Genomic DNA, 18,424 nt, shown 5'->3' with positions numbered 1-18,424 from the left:
ACACACACACACACACACACACACACACTCTGTTCTGTGTCTTTACAGAAAGGAGCTGTTGTTAGAGTCCTGCAGAAGAGTGGTGATGGATGGTGGCTCGCCCAGGACTCCGAGGGAAACAAAGGCCTTGTCCCCAAAAACTACCTGAAGGTCTGTTTATTAGAGCCCTGTTCATACGGGCTTAATTTACCATGTGGAGGTTAGTTCAGCAGCAGCAGTATGTCCAGTCTAACTGACCTGTCTGAACTGACCCATATGAAATGACCTGTCTGAACTGACCTGTCTAACTGACGTGTCTGAATTGACCTGTCTAACTGACCTGTCTGAACTGACCCATATGAAATGACCTGTCTGAACTGACCAGTCTGAACTGACCTATCTGAACTGACTTGTCTAACTGACGTGTCTGAACTGACCTGTGTAACTGACCCGTCTGAACTGACTCGTCTGAACTGAGCTGTCTAACTGACCTCTCTCTCGCTCTCTGCCCCCCCCACTCTCTCTCTAACCCCTCCCGCCCCCCCTCTATGCCCCCCCCCCTCTGTGTCTCTCTCTCTCTCTCTCTATTTCCCTCTCTCTCTGCCCCCCTCTCTGGCCCCCTCTCTCTGAACTGACCTGTCTAACTGAACTGTCTGAACTGACCCGTCTGAACTGACCTGTCTAATTGAACTGACTGAACTGATCTCTCCCACTCTCTCTCTACCCCCCTCTGCCCCTCTCTCTCTAAACTGACCTGTCTAACTGACCTATCCCTCTCTCTCTCTCTCTCTCTGAACTGATCAGTCTGAACTGACCTGTCTGAACTGACCTGTCTAACTGGCGTGGCAGAGCAGAGGCACAGGGGGTTTTAGAGGGAAGTTCTAGTCCCGTGTGTAGCTCTAAACTCACACTCATTTTTTTATCCCAGAAAATGTCTCCACATGAGCGAGTGTCAGAATCCAAGGACGACAACGATGGTGATGAGGATGAAGATGAGGATGATGAAGTGAGTGATGAAGTGCAGGAGGATGACAAGGACCCGACTGAAGGGAAGCCCAGGTGAGATACTGTGTGTGTCCTTTAGATCAGAAGTAGACGAGAACACTTCTGCTGTTTTATCTGAGTAATTATTTTGGTATCATGGTGAGTATAAGAAGAAGAGGAAACACCAGGTCCTGTAGAGCATCTGTGGAGCTCTGAGATACATCACAGGAGATACATCACAGGAGATATATCACAAAAGATACATCACAGGAAACCCATCACAGGAGATACATCACAGGAGCTATAGTGGAGGAAATAAGTATTTGATCCCATGCTGATGTTGTAGCTTTGCCCACTCACAAAGAAATGAAGGGACTAATGTTATAAATAGTGTTGCATTTCAGAGAGTAAAATAAGGATTTGATCTCTCACTAAACAACAATAATTCTGGCTCCCACAGACTGGATATGTGCTCACGTGCTTCACAGATCAGTCCTTTCAATCTAAGAAAGTTCTCCTAATGACAGCTTGTTACGTGTATAAAAGATACCTGTCCACAGAACCTCTGTCTTTCATTCAAACCTCACACCACTATGGGCAAGACCAAAGAGCTGTCAGAGGACATCAGGGACAAGATTGTAGCCCTTCACAAGGCTGGAATGGACTACAAGACCATCAGCAAGAAGCCATCTGATGTTGAGACGTCTGTTGGAGCGATTATTTGCAAATGGAAGAAACACAAAACAACCACCAATCGCCCTCTGGAGCTCCATGAAAGATTTCATGGGGTGAGGATAATCATGTAAAAAGTGAGGGATCATCCCAGAACTACACAGGAGGAGCTTGTAAATGATCGCAGTTGGGATGGAAGAAAGATGCTGACTATGACCCTAAGAACACCTTAATTACAGTCAAGCATGGAGGTGGAAATATAAAGCTGTGAGGCTGTTTCTCTGCTAAAGGTACAGGCCGACTTGAGTGGCCAATGGGCAGGCCAGCCTGATTATTGAGAACCTCCTTCCCTCAGCCAGAACACTGAAGATGGGTCATGGATGGGTGTTTCCCACACGACAATGAACTAAAACATACCACCAAGGCAACATTAGAGTGGCTCATGAAGAAGCACATTAAGGTCATGGAGTGTCCTAGCCAGACTCTAGACCTTAATCCTATAGAAAATTTATAGAGGGAGCTGAAACTTCAAGTTGTCAAGCAACAGCCAAGAAACCTTTTAGAGAAGATCTGTAAAGAAGAGTGGTCCAAAGTCCCTCCTGAGACTACAAGAAACCTCTGACCTCCTGTGCTTGCTAACAGAGGTTTCTTCGCCAAAGTACTAAGTAATGTTTGAGTTGTGGATCAAATCCTTATTTCCCCCGCTGTACATCACTCTGTCCGGTTAATGATGATGTCACTTTGTGTTTTCTCGCAGCACGTCATCCAACTGGGACACAGTGAGGAAAGCTGTGAGTGAGGTACAGTTCATTACTCATTATAACCTACTATTACACCTCTCTGCTATCTATCTATCTGTCTATCTATCTGTCTATCTATCTATCTATCTATCTATCTATCTATCTATCTATCTATCTATCTATCTATCTATCTATCTATCTATCTGTATGTCTGTCTGTCTGTCTGTTGATGTGTCATGTGTAAAATGTTTTTTATTAAGACAGCAATATAAAAAGATACACTATATTGTCAAAAGTATTGGGACACCCCTCCAGATTATTGCGTTCAGGTGTTGTTTTTCAGGGGTTGGGCTCGGCCCCTTAGTTCCAGTGAAAGGAACTCTTAATGCTTCAGCTTCATACCAAAACAACGTCATTGGTCAGACAGTGATCAGTTTGGGGATGACCCCTTCCTGTTCCAACATGACTGCACACCAGTGACCAAAGCAAGGTCCATAAAGACATGGATGAGTGAGTTTGGTGTGGAGGAACTTGACTGTCCTGCACAGAGTCCTGACCTCAACCCCATAGAACACCTTCTGGATGAATTAGAGTGGAGACTGTGATACAGACCTTCTCGTCATCACAACATCAGTGCCTGACCTCACAAATGACCATGCTTCTTCTAGAGAGGGACGGTCAAAAATTCCCATAAACACACTCCTAAACTTTGTGGAAAGCCTTCCCAGAAGAGTTGAAGCTGTTATAGCTGCAAAGGGCGGGGCAACTCCATATTACATTCATGTGCATGGAAAGACAGACGTCCCAAAACTTTTGGCAATGTAGTGTATGTTCCTAAAATACCTAGTGTTATATTTTATTTACATTTTTGTGCTTATTCAAATGTCATTTATCTATAAGCACAGCCCTCAGGTGTACAGTGTAATGTAGGAGGAACGTGCTCCCCCTGGTGGACAGACAGTGTATCTCACTTCAGTGTACAGTGTTCAATTCAATGCTTTTATGAACTGTCCTTCATATAAAAATACAACCAATTAACACTCATGTAAAAGTAATAAATAAGATAGAATATAATAAAACAGAACATACATGGCATATAGTGTGGTGAAAAAGTTTATTAGGAAAATATATAGATGAAACAGTAGGTGAATAAAAAGGTGTGTGTGAACAGTGTGTGTGTGTATTTGTTTATCTCCAGCTGGATGCCACTGATGTGCTTTCGGCCATGGGAGCCATTCCTCCAGGCTTCAGACCCTCCACTCTGTCCAAGCTGCTGGATGAAGGTCAGCGCTGCTGCGTGGCTCTGATTCTAATCAGTATGAGAACGCTGTGTTGTTCATACACACCAAGACCGGCTCACACACACACAAACACACTCCATCTCACTGCTGCACAGCCCTCAGAACACCTGCACGCTGACACTGACAGGAGCACACACAGCAGATGTGGCAGATAACAGATAGAGTGTGTGTGTGTGTGGGGGGGGGTGAGTGTGAGTGTATGTGTGTGGGGTCTATGTTTGTGTGTGTGTGTGTCTGTGTGAGTGGTGGGTTTGAGTGTGTGGGTTTATGTGTGTGGTGCATATGTGTATGTGTGGTGTGTGTGGGGTGTGTGGGGTGTGCATGTGGTGTGTGTGTGTGTGTGTCTAGAGTGAAATATACTATGTATATGTGAATATATCTAATACATAAAACAGTATAAATCCTGCATGGTTTCTATTTATTCTCCTAACGAACACCTCTAATTACAGTCCACACACACACACACACAGTAGCAGATCCTTCACATTGTTCTTCAACATACAGTAGAGTTACTACACTCCAGCATTAGCCTCAGCCAGGAGGTGGGGCCTAACTCTGTGGGAGGAGCTTATTTTACATGTGATTTGCATATGTATTACTCAGTGCAGTATCATATACTGTGGTGTTATAAAATAATGTCCTTTAAGGTCACACGTGTGTGTGTGTGTGTGTGTTTTTTGCAGGAACTTCCTACAGAGCCAGTCACTATATTCAGCCCAAACTTGGACAATCAGAGCTCAGCTTTAAAGATCTTCAACTGGACCCAGACACTGGCAAGGTACACAAACACACACACAACCACACACACACAAACAGACATAAATATACACACACAAACAGACATAAATATACACACACACAACCACACACACACAAACAGACATAAATATACACACACACAAACAGACATAAATATACACACACACAACCACACACACACAAACAGACATAAATATACACACACACAAACAGACATAAATATACACACACACAACCACACACACACAAACAGACATAAATATACACACACACACACACACAGACATAAATATACACACACAAACAGACATACACACACAAACATAAATATACACACACACAACCACACACACACAAACAGACATAAATATACACACACACACACACAGACATAAATATACACACACACACACACACAACCACACACACACAAACAGACATAAATATACACACACACACAAACAGACATAAATATACACACACACACAAACAGACATAAATATACACACACACAACCACACACACACAAACAGACATAAATATACACACACAAACAGACATAAATATACACACACACAACCACACACACACAAACAGACATAAATATACACACACACAACCACACACACACAAACAGACATAAATATACACACACAAACAGACATAAATATACACACACACAACCACACACACACAAACAGACATAAATATACACACACACACAACCACACACACACAATCAGACATAAATATACACACACACAACCACACACACACAATCAGACATAAATATACACACACAACCACACACACACAAACAGACATAAATATACACACACACACAAACAGACATAAATATACACACACACACACAGACATAAATATACACACACACACAACCACACACACACAAACAGACATAAATATACACACACACAACCACACACACACAAACAGACATAAATATACACACACACACACAAACAGACATAAATATACACACACACACAACCACACACACACAAACAGACATAAATATACACACACACAACCACACACACACAAACAGACATAAATATACACACACACAACCACACACACACAAACAGACATAAATATACACACACACACACAACCACACACACACAAACAGACATAAATATACACACACACAACCACACACACACAAACAGACATAAATATACACACACACAACCACACACACACAAACAGACATAAATATACACACACACAACCACACACACACAAACAGACATAAATATACACACACACACACACAGACATAAATATACACACACACACAACCACACACACACAAACAGACATAAATATACACACACACAACCACACACACACAAACAGACATAAATATACACACACACACACAACCACACACACACAATCAGACATAAATATACACACACACAACCACACACACACAAACAGACATAAATATACACACACACAACCACACACACACAAACAGACATAAATATACACACACACACACAGACATAAATATACACACACACACAACCACACACACACAAACAGACATAAATATACACACACACAACCACACACACACAAACAGACATAAATATACACACACACACACACACAGACATAAATATACACACACACACACAACCACACACACACAAACAGACATAAATATACACACACACAACCACACACACACAAACAGACATAAATATACACACACACAACCACACACACACAAACAGACATAAATATACACACACAAACAGACATAAATATACACACACACAACCACACACACACAAACAGACATAAATATACACACACACAACCACACACACACAAACAGACATAAATATACACACACACACACACACAAACAGACATGAATATACACACACACACACACAACCACACACACACAAACAGACATAAATATACACACACACACACACACACACACAAACAGACATAAATATACACACACACACACACAAACAGACATAAATATACACACACACACAAACAGACATAAATACACATACACACAAACAGACATAAATACACACACACACAAACAGACATAAATATACACACACACACACACAAACAGACATAAATACACACACACACACAAACAGACATAAATACACATACACACAAACAGACATAAATACACACACACACAAACAGACATAAATATACACACACACACACAAACAGACATAAATACACACACACACACAAACAGACATAAATACACATACACACAAACAGACATAAATACACACACACACAAACAGACATAAATATACACACACATACACACAAACAGACATAAATACACACACACATACACACAAACAGACATAAATACACACACACACAAACAGACATAAATATACACACACATACACACAAACAGACATAAATACACACACACATACACACAAACAGACATAAATACACACACATACACACAAACAGACATAAATACACACACATACACACACACACAGACATAAATATACACACACATACACACAAACAGACATAAATACACACACACATACACACAAACAGACATAAATACACACACACACAAACAGACATAAATACACACACACACACAAACAGACATAAATATACACACACACACACAAACAGACATAAATACACACACACATACACACAAACAGACATAAATACACACACACATACACACAAACAGACATAAATACACACACACATACACACAAACAGACATAAATACACAAACAGACACAAACAGACATAAATATACACACACATACACACAAACAGACATAAATACACACACACATACACACAAACAGACATAAATACACACACACACACAAACAGACATAAATATACACACACACACACACAAACAGACATAAATACACACACACACACACACAAACAGACATAAATATACACACACACACACACAGACATAAATATACACACACACACAAACAGACATAAATACACACACACACACAAACAGACATAAATACACATACACACAAACAGACATAAATATACACACACATACACACAAACAGACATAAATATACACACACATACACACAAACAGACATAAATATACACACACATACACACAAACAGACATAAATACACACACACACACAGACATAAATATACACACACATACACACAAACAGACATAAATACACACACACACACAAACAGACATAAATACACACACACACAAACAGACATAAATACACACACACACAAACAGACATAAATATACACACACACACACACACAAACAGACATAAATACACACACACACACAAACAGACATAAATACACATACACACAAACAGACATAAATACACACACACACAAACAGACATAAATATACACACACACACACACAAACAGACATAAATACACACACACACACAAACAGACATAAATACACATACACACAAACAGACATAAATACACACACACACACACAAACAGACATAAATATACACACACATACACACAAACAGACATAAATACACACACACACACAAACAGACATAAATACACATACACACAAACAGACATAAATACACACACACACAAACAGACATAAATATACACACACACACAAACAGACATAAATACACACACACACACAAACAGACATAAATACACATACACACAAACAGACATAAATACACACACACACAAACAGACATAAATATACACACACACACACACAAACAGACATAAATATACACACATACACACAAACAGACATAAATACACACACACACACAAACAGACATAAATACACATACACACAAACAGACATAAATACACACACACACAAACAGACATAAATATACACACACACACACAAACAGACATAAATACACACACACACACAAACAGACATAAATACACACACACATACACACAAACAGACATAAACACACACACACACACACAAACAGACATAAATATACACACACACACAAACAGACATAAATACACACACATACACACAAACAGACATAAATATACACACACACACAAACAGACATAAATACACACACACACACAAACAGACATAAATACACACACATACACACAAACAGACATAAATACACACACACACACAAACAGACATAAATATACACACACACACACAAACAGACATAAATATACACACACACACAAACAGACATAAATACACATACACACAAACAGATATAAATACACACACACACAAACAGACATAAATATACACACACACACACAAACAGACATAAATACACACACACACAAACAGACATAAATACACACACACACAAACAGACATAAATACACACACACACAAACAGACATAAATATACACACACATACACACAAACAGACATAAATATACACATACACACAAACAGACACAAACAGACATAAATATACACACACATACACACAAACAGACATAAATACACACACACATACACACAAACAGACATAAATACACACACATACACAAACAGACATAAATATACACACACACACACAAACAGACATAAATACACACACATACACAAACAGACATAAATACACACACACACAAACAGACATAAATATACACACACACACACACACACACAAACAGACATAAATACACACACACACACAAACAGACATAAATACACTTACACACAAACAGACATAAATACACACACACACAAACAGACATAAATATACACACACACACACACAAACAGACATAAATACACACACACATACACACAAACAGACATAAATACACACACACACACAAACAGACATAAATATACACACACACACACACAAACAGACATAAATATACACACACACACAAACAGACATAAATACACATACACACAAACAGACATAAATACACACACACACAAACAGACATAAATATACACACACACACACAAACAGACATAAATACACACACACACACACAAACAGACATAAATACACATACACACAAACAGACATAAATACACACACACACAAACAGACATAAATATACACACACATACACACAAACAGACATAAATACACACACACACACACAAACAGACATAAATATACACACACACACACACACAAACAGACATAAATACACACACACACACACACACAAACAGATATAAATACACACACACATACACACAAACAGACATAAATACACAAACAGACACAAACAGACATAAATATACACACACATACACAAACAGACATAAATACACACACATACACAAACAGACATAAATACACACACACACAAACAGACATAAATATACACACACATACACACAAACAGACATAAATACACACACACATACACACAAACAGACATAAATATACACACACACACACACAAACAGACATAAATACACACACACACACACACAAACAGACATAAATATACACACACACACACAGACATAAATATACACACACACAACCACACACACACAAACAGACATAAATATACACACACACAACCACACACACACAAACAGACATAAATATACACACACACACACACACAGACATAAATATACACACACACACACACAAACAGACATAAATATACACACACACACACACAAACAGACATAAATATACACACACACACAACCACCTACACACAAACAGACATAAATATACACACACACAACCACACACACACAAACAGACATAAATATACACACACAAACAGACAAATATACACACACACAAACAAACAGACATAAATATACACACACACAAACAAACAGACATAAATATACACACACACACACACACACACACAAACAAACAGACATAAATATACACACACACACACACACACACAAACAAACAGACATAAATACCCACACACACACAAACAGACATAAATATACACACACACACACAAACAGACATAAATATACACACACACAGACATAAATATACACACACACACAAACAGACATAAATATACACACACACACACAAACAGACATAAATACACACACACACAAACAGACATAAATACACACACACACAAACAGACATAAATATACACACACACACACAAACAGACATAAATACACACACACACACAAACAGACATAAATATACACACACACACACACAAACAGACATAAATATACACACACACACACACACAAACAGACATAAATATACACACACATACACACAAACAGACATAAATGCACACACATACACAAACAGACATAAATATACACACACACACAAACAGACATAAATACACACTCACACACACACAAACAGACATAAATATACACACACATACACACAAACAGACATAAATACACACACACATACACACAAACAGACATAAATACACACACACACACAAACAGACATAAATATACACACACACACACACAAACAGACATAAATATACACACACACACACACAAACAGACATAAATACACACACACACACACAAACAGACATAAATATACACACACATACACACAAACAGACATAAATACACACACATACACAAACAGACATAAATATACACACACACACACACAGACATAAATACACACACACACACACACAAACAGACATAAATATACACACACATACACACAAACAGACATAAATACACACACACATACACACAAACAGACATAAATACACACACATACACACAAACAGACATAAATATACACACACACACACAAACAGACATAAATACACACACACACACAAACAGACATAAATATACACACACACAAACAGACATAAATACACACACACACACACACAAACAGACATAAATACACACACATACACACAAACAGACATAAATACACACACATACACACAAACAGACATAAATATACACACACACACACAAACAGACATAAATACACACACACACACAAACAGACATAAATATACACACACACACAGACATAAATATACACACACACACACAAACAGACATAAATACACACACACACAAACAAACAGACATAAATATACACACACATACACACAAACAGACATAAATATACACACACACACACAAACAGACATAAATACACACACACACACAAACAGACATAAATATACACACACACAAACAAACAGACATAAATATACACACACATACACACAAACAGACATAAATATACACACACACACACAAACAGACATAAATACACACACACACACAAACAGACATAAATACACACACACACACAAACAGACATAAATACACACACACACACAAACAGACATAAATATACACACACATACACACAAACAGACATAAATATACACACACACACACAAACAGACATAAATACACACACACACAAACAGACATAAATATACACACACACAAACAAACAGACATAAATATACACACACATACACACAAACAGACATAAATATACACACACACACACAAACAGACATAAATACACACACACACACAAACAGACATAAATACACACACACACACAAACAGACATAAATACACACACACAAACAAACAGACATAAATATACACACACATACACACAAACAGACATAAATATACACACACACACACAAACAGACATAAATACACACACACACACAAACAGACATAAATACACACACAGACACACACACACAAACAGACATAAATATACACACACACACACAAACAGACATAAATACACACACACACACAAACAGACATAAATATACACACACACACACAAACAGACATAAATACACACACACACACAAACAGACATAAATACACACACACACACACACACACAAACAGACATAAATATACACACACACACACAAACAGACATAAATATACACACACACACAAACAGACATAAATATACACACACACACACACACAAACAGACATAAATATACACACACACACACAAACAGACATAAATACACACACACACACAAACAGACATAAATATACACACACACACACACAAACAGACATAAATATACACACACACACACAAACAGACATAAATATACACACACACACAAACAGACATAAATATACACACACACACACACACACAAACAGACATAAATATACACACACACACACAAACAGACATAAATACACACACACACACAAACAGACATAAATATACACACACACACACAAACAGACATAAATATACACACACACACAAACAGACATAAATATACACACACACACACACACACAAACAGACATAAATATACACACACACACAAACAGACATAAATATACACACACACACACACACACAAACAGACATAAATATACACACACACACACAAACAGACATAAATATACACACACACACACACAAACAGACATAAATACACACACACACACAAACAGACATAAATATACACACACACACACAAACAGACATAAATATACACACACACACAAACAGACATAAATATACACACACACACACACACACACAAACAGACATAAATATACACACACACACAAACAGACATAAATACACACACACACACACACACAAACAGACCTAAATACACACACACACACAAACAGACATAAATATACACACACACACACACAAACAGACATAAATATACACACACACACAAACAGACATAAATATACACACACACACACACACAAACAGACATAAATATACACACACACACAAACAGACATAAATATACACACACACACACACACACACAAACAGACATAAATATACACACACACACACACACACACACACACAGACACACACACACACACACACAAACAGACCTAAATACACACACACACACAAACAGACATAAATATACACACACACACACACAAACAGACATAAATATACACACACACACAAACAGACATAAATATACACACACACACACAAACAGACATAAATATACACACACACACAAACAGACATAAATATACACACACACACACACACACACACACACAAACAGACATAAATATACACACACACACACAAACAGACATAAATATACACACACACACACAAACAGACATAAATATACACACACACACAAACAGACATAAATATACACACACACACAAACAGACATAAATATACACACACACACACACACACAAACAGACATAAATATACACACACACACACACACACACAGACATAAATACACACACACACACAAACAGACATAAATATACACACACACACAAACAGACATAAATATACACACACACAAACAAACAGACATAAATATACACACACATACACACAAACAGACATAAATATACACACACACACACAAACAGACATAAATACACACACACACACAAACCGACGTTAATGCACACACACACACAAACAGACATAAATATACACACACACACACAAACAGACATAAATACACACACACACAAACAAACAGACATAAATATACACACACATACACACAAACAGACATAAATATACACACACACACACAAACAGACATAAATACACACACACACACAAACAGACATAAATACACACACACACACAAACAGACATAAATATACACACACACACAAACAGACATAAATATACACACACACACACAAACAGACATAAATACACACACACACACAAACAGACATAAATATACACACACACACACAAACAGACATAAATACACACACACACACAAACAGACATAAATATACACACACACACACACACAAACAGACATAAATATACACACACACACACAAACAGACATAAATACACACACACACACAAACAGACATAAATATACACACACACACACAAACAGACATAAATATACACACACACACACACACACAAACAGACATAAATATACACACACATACACACAAACAGACATAAATATACACACACACACACAAACAGACATAAATACACACACACACACAAACAGACATAAATACACACACACACAAACAGACATAAATATACACACACATACACACAAACAGACATAAATACACACACACATACACACAAACAGACATAAATACACACACACACACAAACAGACATAAATATACACACACACACACACAAACAGACATAAATACACACACACACACACACACAAACAGACATAAATATACACACACATACACACAAACAGACATAAATATACACACACACACACAAACAGACATAAATACACACACACACACAAACAGACATAAATATACACACACACACAAACAGACATAAATATACACACACACACACAAACAGACATAAATATACACACACACACACAAACAGACATAAATACACACACACACACACACAAACAGACATAAATATACACACACACACAAACAGACATAAATATACACACACACACACACAAACAGACATAAATATACACACACACACAAACAGACATAAATATACACACACACACAAACAGACATAAATATACACACACACACAAACAGACATAAATATACACACACACACAAACAGACATAAATATACATACACACACATACACACAAACAGACATAAATGCACACACATACACAAACAGACATAAATATACACACACACACACAAACAGACATAAATATACACACACACAAACAGACATAAATACACACACACACACACACACACAGACATAAATATACACACACATACACACAAACAGACATAAATATACACATACACACAAACAGACACAAACAGACATAAATATACACACACAAACAGACATAAATACACACACACACACAAACAGACATAAATATACACACACACAAACAGACATAAATATACACACACACACACACAAACAGACATAAATACACACACACACACAAACAGACATAAATATACACACACACACACACACACACACAAACAGACATAAATATACACACACACACAAACAGACATAAATACACACACACACACAAACAGACATAAATATACACACACACACACAAACAGACATAAATACACACACACACAAACAGACATAAATATACACACACACACAAACAGACATAAATATACACACACATACACACAAACAGACATAAATACACACACACATACACACAAACAGACATAAATGCACACACATACACAAACAGACATAAATATACACACACACACACACACAAACAGACATAAATACACACACACACACACAAACAGACATAAATATACACACACACACACAAACAGACATAAATACACACACACACACACAAACAGACATAAATATACACACACATACACACAAACAGACATAAATACACACACACATACACACAAACAGACATAAATACACACACATACACACAAACAGACATAAATATACACACACACACACAAACAGACATAAATACACACACACACACAAACAGACATAAATATACACACACACACAAACAGACATAAATATACACACACACAAACAGACATAAATATACACACACACACACACACAAACAGACATAAATACACACACATACACACAAACAGACATAAATATACACACACACACACACAAACAGACATAAATACACACACACACACAAACAGACATAAATATACACACACACACAAACAGACATAAATATACACACACACAAACAGACATAAATATACACACACACACACACACAAACAGACATAAATATACACACACACACACACAAACAGACATAAATACACACACATACACACAAACAGACATAAATATACACACACACACACAAACAGACATAAATACACACACACACACAAACAGACATAAATATACACACACACACACAAACAGACATAAATATACACACACACAAACAAACAGACATAAATATACACACACACACACAAACAGACATAAATACACACACACACACAAACAGACATAAATATACACACACACACAAACAGACATAAATATACACACACACACAGACATAAATATACACACACACACAAACAGACATAAATATACACACACACACAAACAGACAAATAGACACACACACACAAACAGACATAAATATACACACATACACACAAACAGACATAAATATACACACACACACAAACAGACATAAATATACACACACACACACACACAAACAGACATAAATATACACACACACAAACAGACATAAATATACACACACACACAGACATAAATATACACACACACACACACAAACAGACATAAATATACACACACACACAAACAGACATAAATACACACACATACACACAAACAGACATAAATATACACACATACACACAAACAGACATAAATACACACACACACACAAACAGACATAAATATACACACACACACACAAACAGACATAAATATACACACACACAAACAGACATAAATATACACACACACACACAAACAGACATAAATATACACACACACACACAAACAGACATAAATACACACACATACACACAAACAGACATAAATACACACACACACACAAACAGACATAAATATACACACACACACACAAACAGACATAAATATACACACACACACAAACAGACATAAATACACACACATACACACAAACAGACATAAATACACACACACACACAAACAGACATAAATACACACACATACACACAAACAGACATAAATACACACACACATACACACAAACAGACATAAATACACACACATACACACAAACAGACATAAATACACACACATACACACAAACAGACATAAATATACACACACACACAAACAGACATAAATACACACACATACACACAAACAGACATAAATACACACACACACACAAACAGACATAAATATACACACACACACAAACAGACATAAATATACACACACACACAAACAGACATAAATATACACACACACACAAACAGACATAAATACACACACACAAACAGACATAAATATACACACACACACAAACAGACATAAATATACACACACACCCACACACAAACAGACATAAATATACACACACACACAGACATAAATATACACACACACACACAAACAGACATAAATACACACACACACACAAACAGACATAAATACACACACACACACAAACAGACATAAATATACACACACACACAAACAGACATAAATATACACACACACACACACACAATCAGACATAAATATACACACACACACACAAACAGACATAAATACACACACACACAGACATAAATATACACACACACACACAAACAGACATAAATATATACACACACACAAACAGACATAAATACACACACACACACAAACAGACATAAATACACACACACACACAAACAGACATAAATATACACACACACACAAAGACATAAATACACACACACACACAAACAGACATAAATACACACACACACACAAACAGACATAAATATACACACACACACACACACACAAACAGACATAAATATACACACACACACACAAACAGACATAAATCTACACACACACACAAACAGACATAAATACACACACACACACAAACAGACATAAATATACACACACACACAAACAGACATAAATACACACACACACACAAACAGACATAAATACACACACACACACAAACAGACATAAATATACACACACACACAAACAGACATAAATATACACACACACACACACACACAAACAGACATAAATACACACACATACACACAAACAGACATAAATACACACACATACACACAAACAGACATAAATATACACACACACACAAACAGACATAAATATACACACACATACACACACAAACAGACATAAATATACACACACACACAAACAGACATAAATATACACACACATACACACAC

The 18,424-nt window shown here is 36.8% G+C and overlaps 1 protein-coding gene across 2 annotated transcripts in view; it reads left to right on the top strand.

Moving 5' to 3' along the window:
* Positions 1 to 18,424, top strand: part of nphp1 (nephronophthisis 1) — a 52,029-nt gene that overhangs the window by 2,755 nt on the left and 30,850 nt on the right. Inside the window, exons 6-10 of one of the 2 annotated variants that reach the window (XM_058399442.1) lie at positions 49 to 150; positions 908 to 1,038; positions 2,393 to 2,435; positions 3,574 to 3,658; positions 4,360 to 4,454. In XM_058399442.1, coding sequence (XP_058255425.1) covers positions 49 to 150; positions 908 to 1,038; positions 2,393 to 2,435; positions 3,574 to 3,658; positions 4,360 to 4,454 — 456 coding nt within the window. The remainder of the gene's footprint in view (positions 1 to 48; positions 151 to 907; positions 1,039 to 2,392; positions 2,436 to 3,573; positions 3,659 to 4,359; positions 4,455 to 18,424) is intronic. The other variant, XM_058399443.1, reaches the window with a different exon arrangement.

Source organism: Hemibagrus wyckioides, linkage group LG09 (assembly GCF_019097595.1).
Source record: "Hemibagrus wyckioides isolate EC202008001 linkage group LG09, SWU_Hwy_1.0, whole genome shotgun sequence".
NCBI classification, from domain to species: domain Eukaryota; kingdom Metazoa; phylum Chordata; class Actinopteri; order Siluriformes; family Bagridae; genus Hemibagrus; species Hemibagrus wyckioides.
Note: the sequence above shows the minus strand (reverse complement) of the source record. Positions and strands in the feature narration are given on the sequence as shown.